Here is a 12,219-nt window from a genome sequence, read left to right on the forward strand (position 1 = left end):
TGAGCCAGTTTTTAAATGATGTCAAAATTACATGGCTTCTCTTATGATCTTACCATTCATTTATCCCCTGAGATGGCATTACAGAGCATCCTCTTTCAAATCCCATACCAAATGTATTCATACAATCTTGGATACAGCTAAAAAATCGATCTTACGTAAGTGGCTCAAAACTGGCCTCTGTTGAAAATCAAATGTCCCCACTGTAGCAACCTCCAGGTAACCCGACCTGTCACCACTGCTAATTCCCTTTCCTCAGTGAGTCAGGAACAACTTAAACTGCAACGAGACTAATCCCCCCCCCCTCCCAGTAACTGGATAATACCTAGTGCTGGAGGTACAACACAATTTTATAGGCAAGACACACCTTTTATCCATACCCCATGCAAGAGGTGGATCACACACACATATAAAGACACATCCCACAATCCTCCCTCTTTCCGAGGTACCCAGCACCAGAAGGGACTCGGTTCTCTTTGTCCCCAGAGCCCGCCACTAAATCTCTGGGGTTTCCCACACCAACCACCAGAGGTCTTCTTCCCAAGAGCCCAAAAGCCCGCAGGAAAAGAGATGGTCTCTTTGTCCCTCGGGCTCATGAGAGCCCACCAAAACTCTCCAGTGCCCCAGAAGTGCCCACACCAATCTCTGGGATCCTCACCCCGGTTCCTCTCGACCTGGCTCATCTCTGTTCGCGAGGTCCTGGTGTGAAACCCAGACAAGGGAAGTGTCTCCTTTTGAGGTAAAAATGCTCCCCCTGGATGGCGTTCATATATACGATGTGGCGGCCACCCAGGGGAGCACTCATTAATTACTTCTCTTGTTGTTTTGCACTCTGGTTGCAAGTGAGAACATTATTATTAATTTGTGGGCACTGGGGAGGTCCTCGTTCGGGAAACGAACGAGTCAGGAAACAATCAACGAACACTCCCCCCGGCTGGCGTTCATCTGTACAAATGGCGGCCTCCCAGGGGAGCACTCGTTTCCCTTGTGGTTTGCAGTTTGAAACTTATGTTGTGAGGTGTGAAGGTTCTAAACTAACATTCTAAATGGGGGTATCGGGGTGGTCCCCGTTCTGGAGGCAAATGAATCCACTTTGTACGCACTCCCGAACAGGGAGCGGGCATAATATTCGAAAGGATGGGGAGAACACACATAATATAAAGAAGGGCAATTCACGGACAGGCAGCAGTCCTGCCACATCCACACTGTGCAAAAGGATTGGGTAGGATCAATGTCACACAAAGATAAAGAAAAAAAATCCAAACCTTGCAAGCCTATATTAATTCACTGGGTGACAGCACACTTGGGAGCAAATTTTATTGTTATCAATTTGGTATTTACACAAAGTTTTGGATGGTCCAGGCTCTCATCACGGTTTGGCTAGTTAGTCCATGTAAGCTGGAGTAAATGTTTGAGTTATTCTATCATTTTTTGTGACTGAAGTGAAGTGGGATTCCCTATATTATGGCTGAAAATTAATTATTAGCCTCTCAGCTACAACTGAAGTTAGGTAAGAATTGTCAGATCTCCCCTGGTTTTTACAGGATTTTAGAAATGGAACTCTGAAAGTATACTCTGAATCTTATTAACTATGGCATTAGAGAAACAGCAGGAGCATCGTATTAACCCTCTCATAGGGGACAGGGAAAGGGACAGACGTTTGTACGTGATTAATAAAAAGGTGACTGGTGTAAACTGCTTTCTCTGTCTCTTTAACACGTCGTAATATCAAACACACAGCAAATACATATAAAGACTATTTCTGGATAGATAAAGTCGTAGTAATCTCCTACGAATAATAATATATATATTTATTTTTTTAAACAGAGAGACAGTTTGTTGATGTAAGCAGGGTGGGCTTCATATGAATCCACCTTTTTTAAACTAGGCATACCACCTGGTGCTCTGTTAAAGGTAAACCAGATTGTTCACACAATACACAATGCATTTATTTCTGTCTTGGACAATTTTAAAATAAGGGAAAAGCAATGAGTTTTCCATCTCTCTGGCACCCAGAGGGTTAAAAAATAATTTCCATTGGTTCTGTTCCTGCCCACTCAGGATAGACTGATCGTCTGCTGCCTCTATAGTTTTCTCCTAATACAGAAGCTACTGTAATGCCTCAAGTTCAGCACTAAGTGCTGAGGGCTTTGATTCAGAGGCAGCAGAGGACGGGGGGGATCTGTACTGCTTCTACACATCGTATTCGCTCTCATTTTGAATCTACAAGAGCATCGAGAAGCTTATCGCATTTATGTGGAGCTGATTGCTTCTTGGGAAACTTTTGAAATCTGTTTCTACTGTCACTACAAGATATATATATATATATAAAAAAAAAGAAAACAAATTTACTCTCCTTCAGCTTTCTCGTCACTGCTGAAACAAAAAAAAAAGTGTGCGCCTCAATCAAGATATCATCAACTCTTCTGAAAGTAGAAAATCATTCGCCAAATCTCGACTCTATGCGGTTGGATCTGATGTATTTGAATGACCACCCAGGATTTTTTGCGACCTGATTTATTAGGAATCATGAAGACTATTTCACTCTTGTTTCTTTTTACATTTTCTCGCTTGCTTTTTGTAAGTATCTGGTTTTTCTGACCTTTTCGTGAATATATACAGTGCTCCGTGAATCACTCCTGACTCTTCAGGAGCCTTTTGATTGTTTAACAAATTGAGTGCCGAATGGATTGTGACAGTCTGATTGATGACATTACCATCCGGCTTTCAATGAGTTAAAAACAAAAAAAGGTGTTTGTTGTTTTTCTCTCTTTCTTAAAGACAAAGTGTATTGTGAAATTTGTTTATGCTTACATTTCTCCCAGTGTTTATGTCGTATTTAATGAAGATTCCATTAGTTTCCAAAATGTATAGAGTGTGGGGTCTATTTACTAAATAGTGAGTTGTGGTGACTTTAAAAATTTGGGACCAAATAGTTAAGCTATTTGCAGCATGTGCCGAGTTCAGGAGCTTTATTTCTGAGAATGTTATATTTGAACCTTAAAAGAACACTGTTAGGAATACAAAAATGTATTCCTAACACTATAGATACCTGTTCAATGTTTAGGTCAGCGCCCTTCCTCCAAGTACCTTTTCTCCAACACAGTGCTCGTCTCGCAGTGGCTGACCCTATCGCTGAGATCAGTATTGATGACCCTACAAAAAAGCATTGGGAGGCTATTGCGCATGCGAAGCAGAACGTCATGCTGCATCAGTGAGCATGTACTCATAGAGATGCATTGTATCAACGCATTTATATGGGGAGCGTTCAGCGTCTCCATGCAGAGCGTGGAGACACTGAACGTAGGTACTGCTTACTGTGCAGTACTAAATTAGGAAGCACCTTTAGTGCCAGTCTGAGTGACTGCCACTAGAGGTGTTCCTAGCCAGAAGTACAAACACTGCCTTTTCTTTGAAAAAAACTGTGTTTACATTAAAATTCTGCAAGGTCAGGCTATATACACCAGAACAACTACAGAAAGCTCGGCTGGTTCTGGCGACTGTAGTGTCCCTTCAATGTGGTAAATCAGTTGCTGACTTGCCACATATCACCGTATGGTAAATAAATCCCTTGATGTCTAAGTTGTAATTGCATGTGAATGGGAGCTAGTCATTTTAATCAATATTGGTACCACTAGGGTTTAAAAGGAATATCTATGCGGTTACAAATTAAAGAAGCATGTTTCCAAAAAAATGTAAAAGTTATCTTTAAACTTACTATTTTATGAGATGGTAGGTAGATAGATAGATAGATAGATAGATACTGTTATCATTTAATATGTGGATAGATGGAGAGAGATAATTTGTATTGCTATTTTTTGTGATTTTCAATTCACTGTAGTGTATTCTCTGTGTGGGGGGAGGATTTTGCTACTCAATATTACCATTAGAGGGCACTAGGGAACTTAGTTGAATAAGAATTCCACCTTGTTTTTCCTTGATGCTGGTGATATATTTACTGTGATGTCCTCTCCGGGCTGTGTAATTATTGCAATATACCTGTTCAGTCTGCTCTCATTTGAACGGCTTCTAAATTCTAACTTATTGTTTCACCCATGCATGTGTATCAACATATTTAAATACACATATTAAGTATCACACTTAAGGCAAAAACACGCATTACTACAGAAAGCTACATTTAAAAAAGTACAAATAACCCAACTGAAAAATACATAACTTAAAGGACCACTATAGTGCCAGGAAAACATACTCGTTTTCCTGGCACTATAGTGCCCTGAGGGTGCCCCCACCCTCAGGGACCCCCTCCCGCCGGGCTCTGGAGAGAGGAAGGGGTTAAACACTTACCTTTCTCCAGCGCCGGGCGGGGAGCTTTCCTCCTCCTCTCCTCCTTCCTCGCGACGTCATCGGCTGAATGTGCATGCGCGGCAGGAGCCGCGCTCGCATTCAGTCGGTCACATAGGAAAGCATTTACAATGCTTTCGTATGGACGCTGGCGTCTTCTCACTGTGATTTTCACAGTGAGAAGCATGCAAGCGCCTCTAGCGGCTGTCAATGACAGCCACTAGAGGCTCTGGAGGCTGGATTAACCCTCAGTATAAACATAGCAGTTTCTCTGAAACTGCCATGTTTATAAAAAAAAAAGGGTTAATCCTAGAAGGACCAGGCACCCAGACAACTTAATTAAGCTGAAGTGGTCTGGGTGCCTAGAGTGGTCCTTTGAAGGAAGGATATTGCTAAGGCTATTAGATAGCCACTCATAGCAAATCTTGGCTTTTTATAAAACTTCTAAAAGAAGTGTATAGTTTTGGCCATTGATCACATTCAAATTAGAATAATTGCATTGTCTTGCAAAGAAGAATCAAAATCCACATTAAACAAAAAAATATGCATTTTATAGCATGTATGCTAAATCTGGAGTCTTTTAAAACATTAATAATAATAAAAAACGTTATACAGTCAGGTTTTAGTCATTAAATAATGGGGTTATTTGATAATCAGCTGGCAGAATGTAAACCTTAATACAGCCATTTAGACTACGTTTACCTTGTTTAGCTTAAATAAATCCAATCAATTTGCCATAACCGTTTAGGAAATATATCCCACAGTTAAACTCAGCAATGGCTCCCAACTATTGCCTACATCCGGCATAGGCAACCTTCGGCACTCCAGATGTTTTGGACTACACCTCCCATGATGCTTTGCCAGCACTATGGGTGTCAGAGCATTATGGGGGATGTAGTCCAAAACATCTGGAGGGCCGAAGGTCGCCTATCCCTGGCCTACATAATTACCAATTCTATTTTATTTCCTGCATAGAATGTGCAGTGAGATTGTTTAATAAGAAACAAATAACCTGTGTGAGTTAGGAGGACTGGCTTCCTCTCTAGGTAGTAGAGTACTGTTTAACACGCTTAGTAATGCTATGGATTTATTAACTACAGCAAGACTTGGAGAGGTAACATTAAGCCTAAATTGACTTTTTTTCCCTAAACATTATTTTAATATGCGTAATAATTAAATTGTGTAGATAATAAATTGCTAAACAGAGGGAAAAAATAAATAAGTGGTGTATTAAATAGTAGTATTTGCTTGAATGCAATGTGAATTCTTTACGATACATACTATCACTAATGCAGTAAAAATTTAATTTGATAGATATAAGATAGGCTTAAACATTTATGAAGAAATGTCAGTAACAATTATACCAGGCAGTTTGTCTCTCTTACTAACTCTGCCTATTTTAGTCTTGCATTTAAAGTGTTAAACTTTGCTCTACACGTTTTGATCTGCATTGATTATTCATTTTCTGGGGTTGTGCTAACCATGTACTTTTAATGTTTAACCCCTTAAGGACACATGACATGTGTGACATGTCATGATTCCCTTTTATTCCAGAAGTTTGGTCCTTAAGGGTTAAAAGCTGTTTATTGTAGAGATTAAGATAACTGGTGCAAATTCAGCATCTGTTTAAAAGAATGTCAGTCTGAGTTTGGCATGTCACTGGCTGCTCCGTTAGAAGCTGCATGAACTGACACAAAGGTTATAAAACAGATCACTAACACCTTACTGCGGACAACGTTATAATTCTTAAAATAAATGAACAGTAAGCTTTGTGATAAACGACCAACCCTAAATTGAAAAAAGGAAGACTGAAGTGTGTTTAATCTGCCTAAGATATAGAAGGATCAGCACTCACTGAGAAATTGAAACATGGGGGGAAATGTCCATTTAAATGGTAAACCTCTGCGTAATATGGCCGGTAGTGTATAAATGCTAGTAAAAAAAATGATGTGAACATTATTTTATATATACTTAATCTGAGTGCATTCGTAAATGATATGTCAATAGAGATAGTCTTTAATACCATCCCCATATTACTTTGGATTTGTGCTATATTAACTTTATATAGTTTGTTTTCTATGAAATATGTTAAAATTGCGCTACGCAATATATATTTTATCATAACAATCAGCTTTTAAATATTTATATTTAGTTGGATATAAATCCTCAGAAACTTAAAAGGCCTCCATACCCTTTGTAAACTTCAAAGTAATCTTCCCATTAGCAGAGTTTACAGTGTGAACGGAGACCATTAACCCCTTAAGGACACATGACATGTGTGACACGTCATGATTCCATTTTATTCCAGAAGTTTGGTCCTTAAGGGGTTAAAACCGACTTCTTCTAAAGATTGCCCCCAAAATGTCCAAGTGACATTATTACGCAAATTCACAAGGAAAGCTTAGATACTTAAACAAAATGCAACTGTTTTCTTTTAGATCAGTACATCAGTTTTGGATGTTAGTCTGTAAGGCATTTATTGGGACGGGGAGAAGAGGGGGGACAGTTCCCCCAGATAATTGGCAGGGAAGAGGGGTCGACTAGTAAGATACCCTCCCAGTCATCATTTTGCAGCTTTTAAGATAATATGTTTTACTGTTGGAAGATGATGAAAACAAAACATCTTTAAAACTATTGGGCCATCTTCTCCAAATAGTTGTTAAAACTGAAAATATAAAATTATTTAATATGTATTTAAAATAAGTGTTTTAATAGACCGTGAAGAATCTAAATCCCATCATACCTACTGCTTCTCCGGTAATAATGTTTCATTCTGCCTGTGAAAGTTGCATTGTATAACGGCAAAGCTCTGCCCAGAAATGTATGTTTTGAATGCATATTACACATTTTTGCAAAAATTTACCTTTCAATAGGTGCAGTATTAACGTATAGAGATAATGGAGATCTGTTCCCCATCAGTCAGATTTACCTTTAAGCAAATTAGATCCCTGCCTTTTCGTGTATGTCCTGTAGGAGGCTCCTTTTTGGCACGTGTGATGTGCCTTTTTTGCACATTATACCAGCAGTTCTCATAATGTAGTAACTGGCTTCACTTGGTAAATATTGTGACTGCAGTATCTGTTCGAACCACAGGTAGAATTCCTGCCGTGGCCTTATCATTACATCCTTCTGAAATTGATAAAATTACTACTATTTAAGGACAACTGTAAACTTGTATACATGTTTTTTTTTTTTTATATAAAAAATAATAAGTTACATGTATTACAGCCTCTGTGTGTTTTATATTGTCATGTATACAGTTAAAGTGTTCACATCATAACCACTACTGCTTTAGTGGTTATAGTACCCTAGCACCATTTTTAACAGTTACCTTGGTTCCCCGAGTGCATGTCATCCAGTCCTGTCTTCAGATATCACTAGAACAGAAGCTAATACTTTTGCATTAACAATGTCTATTCCGCCCATGTTTGGATGGAATTCATTGGTAGAGAGTGAACCAAATTGATATATCCAATAGGTACATCAGTTTTTGTCATATCTTAAGAGGATACTGATGCCTTCTTGCACCATAATCATTGGTGCTGCTGTGGTTTTGGTGCGTAGGCTCACCCTCTAAGTAAATATATGTTTTCAGGGCATCTCTGTTCTTAACATTGCACTTTGAAGGTGACCTTCTTTAAAGGGACACTATAGTCACCAAAACAACTTTAACTTAGTGAAGCATCTTTGGTGTGTAGATCATGTCCCTGCAGTCTCACTGCTCAATTATCTGCCATTTAGGAGTTAAATCACTTTGTTTATGCAGCCCTAGACACACCTCCCTGCATGTGATGTATACAGCCTTCCTAAATACTTCCTGTAAAGAGTCATCTAATGTTTATACTTCCTTTATTGCAAGTTCTGTTTAATTTAGCATTTCTTATCTTCTACTCTGTTAATAGCTTTCTAGACCCCACAGGAGCCTCCTGTGGGTGATTTAAAGTTTCATTTACAGAGCAGGATAAACAAACTGTTAAACTACATTACATCTGATTGAAAATTAAACCATTTTGTTTTCATGCAGGTTGTGTCAGTTACAGCCAGGGGAGGTGTGACTAGGGCTGCATAAACATAAACAAAAGTGATTTAACTCCTAAATGACAGTGAATTGAGCAGTGAAACTTCAACGGCATGATAAATATAACAAAACTGCTTCATTGAGCTAAAGTTGTTTTGGGGACTATAGTGTCCCTTTAATTTCTCTTTGATCGAAGGTACTTTTAAATAAACAAAAGACTGGTCCGTGCAAGTAATCAAGTCCCAGTGCCAGTTCATGAATCCACACACAGCTAGGATAAGCCAAGAAATGCACTGAACGGTGGTATTCCCTTTAATTATCTAGCCATTAGAAAATAATACACAATGATTTATTACCTGGAAACATTTAGCTTGATTCTTCTTCGAGCAAAGTAATAGTAAGTTAATCAGTAACTGGAGGCTAGTTTGATCACGTCTAGGAGTGGGTGTTCCGTATTTTGAAGAGCTCGCACTCTCAATAGTTGGTTATTATTAAGGCATGTGGTATGTAATGTTCTTTTTAAGATTAAAAATGTGAAGTCTTTCAGGCTGGCCAGCTTTCTGGTGTACTATATATAGTTGTACCTTTCTGGGATATTTATTATCACAGCTGTCAAACGAGGGATGCAAAGCTTTCTTTTCTAGAACATCTTTCAAGAAATACAACTTGATTTTATAAACATTGCAGACAAGTTATTTCTACTTTTAACTGGCTATCATTTAGATCCTTGGCTATAAGAGAGTGTACAGGCAAGACGTTTAGTGTGGGAAACGAAACAAAATATACAATTATTAGTAAAGATGATTTGACCATGTGTATACCAGTAAAGGTGTATGGAGTGTGACAGTCTCCCGAGTCTGCCAAATCCTCGCAAAAATGTAAATTGTATAATAACAATATTCAACACACCAATAAAATCTACACTTATTAAAAAAAATTTGATGCAAAAAAGAAACCAAAAAACAATATATAGACATATAACTTGGAATTTTTTTTAGAGAAATCTCTGTATATATACACTGTACGTATTACATCATAATATATATAGCTAAAGCAAATTATACAACAAAATATGCTGGAATTCTGGGGGGAAAATGTCAGAATGGGTCATATTACCTGACACTTAATCTTAAAAAAAGAGAAGCACTCAAACTCATCAAATGTAGAATTGTTCATCAAGAATAATTTCCATTTCAGGACATGTTCGACAGCTCAAAACATTCATTTTTTGCACATGCACAGCAACTACATTACGTGGATCCTCATTGCCCATGCCCTGAGTATGCACAAACACGCAGCACACACTTTGCCTCATACTTCAGTTATCTTGTATCTTGAGCAGTTTGCTGAGTTGTAAATGGCTATAAATCCAAAATGATTCAACACATTTTGCTGATATAATTTTCCTATGATTTCATCAATGTAGAAAATGTCAGAAAATCTGATGACAGTCTGACCAGGGTCCAGGGTTCCCTAAACACAAATACATTTCCCCTATAGATCTCTTGGCATTTGGTTTTTGGGAGATATCTTGCTGTGGTGGCAGTGGCCTCTACTGGAGGTATGTGTAAACATCAAATGCAGCACAAGATTCTTAAAATGGAGTAATCACCATGGAAACCAATACAATGTTTCTGCGTGTAGCTCCACTTTTGGAACATTGCTCCAGAATTGCTCTTTCTGATTTACCTACTCAGAAAACATAACCATGATAAGAGATTACCATTAGGTTAAACCAGAAGCAGACACCAAAATCATCTCCTACAGGTAGCATGACAAAACTTCCAAAATTAAATACACAATGCAATTACAATTTTGGGCACTATTTAAAATGTTTATGTTTATAATTATCTAAGTAATAAAATGCTTCCTTGGAAGAAAGTTAAATATCGTTTTGGTGATATTATAATTATTAGTTGGAAACTATTTGAAATCACAAAACAATCTGTTATGCATTTTTTATTCCCCTTAAAGGACCACTATAGTGCCAGGAAAACATACTCATTTTCCTGGCACTATAGTGCCCTGAAGGTGCCCCCACCCTCAGGGACCCCCTCCCGCCGGGCTCTGGGGAGTGGAAAGGGGTTAAACACTTACCTGTCTCCAGCGCCGGGCGGGGAGCTCTTCTCTTCCGATCTTCCTCCTCTCCCCCCATTCGGCTGAATGCGCACGCGCGGCAAGAGCTGCGCGCGCATTCAGCCGGTCTCATAGGAAAGCATTATTAATGCTTTCCTATGGACGCTTGCGTGCTCTCACTGTGATTTTCACAGTGAGAATCACGCAAGCGCCTCTAGCGGCTGTCAATGAGACAGCCACTAGAGGCTTTGAGGGCTGGATTAACCCATTTATAAACATAGCAGTTTCTCTGAAACTGCTATGTTTATAAAAAAAAAATGGGTTAACCCTAGCTGGACCTGGCACCCAGACCACTTAATTAAGCTGAAGTGGTCTGGGTGCCTAGAGTGGTCCTTTAATCTCAGTGCTAATTATTTAATTTGTTCTAAATGTATATTCCTTCTTTACATGTGTTTCAGTTTTCTTGTATTGTACAGTGGGTGGACAAGACATACATTTTTACAAAACATGTTTTGTTTTTGTTCATCAATATTTTTCTCGATGTACCGGTCCCGCTGGGTCTTCCTTCATGGTAATGCCATCTTGAAGTGTTTAAGATGATGGCACTTGTAAATACTATCCTATGTATACTACTCCCTGTATGTGCACGGCAAGTCACGCGTATGCCCAATACATTACATGACCATATGTGGATCCAACAGTTTCCACGACATAAGATGACACTCATGATGGCAGAGTCAACACTGGGGATCTATGCCATGCCACTGTGATGCAACACTGAAGGAAGGTGAGTATTGACCAAGACAGCCAATGACAAAGTTGACAAATACCATAAAGCTTTACTTAAGCTCCACCATATGTCAACCTTCGTTGACTTGCAGGTTATACATATTGAAAAATAGTCCAAATGTTTTCTTTAGTAAAACTTTGTAAATAAGCATTGTAATTAATAACATTTTGTTATGGGTTTTAGACAAACCATAAACAGAGGAAATTGTTAAATGGGTTAACAAAACAGATTGTAAAATGTTGCTATTCTGTACCATGAATCTGGAATGTGAGTGTATACCAAGAGATTTAAGGGTCTTCTTATGTGTCTTTATATGGCCAGAGTTTTAGCTAAACGTTCTGATGTCATTATAGTCATTCTAACTATATAAAATAGTGGACAAAGGGCTGCATGGTCTGTTCTCTGTTTCTGGACTGAGGTGCTTACTCTCCATCGAAGATCTCTCTTTGTAACAAAGTGAAGCTGTACCATCTGCCAAGTTAATTTTTGTTGGTCTTTTTTTTTTTTTTTTAACCTATGTACTGCTGTTTTCATTGTGGGTAGAATAAATGTTTATGTTTTTGTAATGAATGTCATATTGCATATTAATATTTTTAGGTGATATTGGAGACTATTACACTGAGCCACTTGAAGAAAGTATATCCGTAGAACAAATATTCCAATATATTTATGTATATATTTTTATTATTATTATTTCTTTTCAAACATCATAAAAAGTATTGGACAGCCAAGGGTGGGGATTTGGAACACGTCTATAAAAATTATAAAGTGACAGACTTTTTACATACAGGGTGTAGAGTTGTTGAGGTTCTTGATCCAACAACCTTCCATTTTCGAAGCAGAATAAGGAATAATAATTATGTAAATCAACAAGGATTGTCCAAGAGGTATAGCTCAAGGAATTTAAACATTTTAGAAAAGTAATGGTTTCATTCCAATAAGACATGATAGCATTATTATTATCATGTTTGATATCTTCCTTCCTGGATTTGTATGTTTTCTCAAACAAATTCATACACTTACAAAGCAGTTTTAT

General features: G+C 38.2%; 1 protein-coding gene across 1 annotated transcript in view; it reads left to right on the top strand.

Moving 5' to 3' along the window:
• The first annotated feature begins 2,131 nt into the window (after positions 1-2,131).
• Positions 2,132-12,219, top strand: part of VIPR2 (vasoactive intestinal peptide receptor 2) — a 110,138-nt gene continuing 100,050 nt past the window's right edge. The window contains exon 1 of the mRNA XM_063452658.1: positions 2,132-2,577. Coding sequence (XP_063308728.1) covers positions 2,485-2,577 — 93 coding nt within the window. The 5' untranslated portion in view covers positions 2,132-2,484. The remainder of the gene's footprint in view (positions 2,578-12,219) is intronic.

Source organism: Pelobates fuscus, chromosome 4, assembly GCF_036172605.1.
Source record: "Pelobates fuscus isolate aPelFus1 chromosome 4, aPelFus1.pri, whole genome shotgun sequence".
Taxonomy (NCBI): domain Eukaryota; kingdom Metazoa; phylum Chordata; class Amphibia; order Anura; family Pelobatidae; genus Pelobates; species Pelobates fuscus.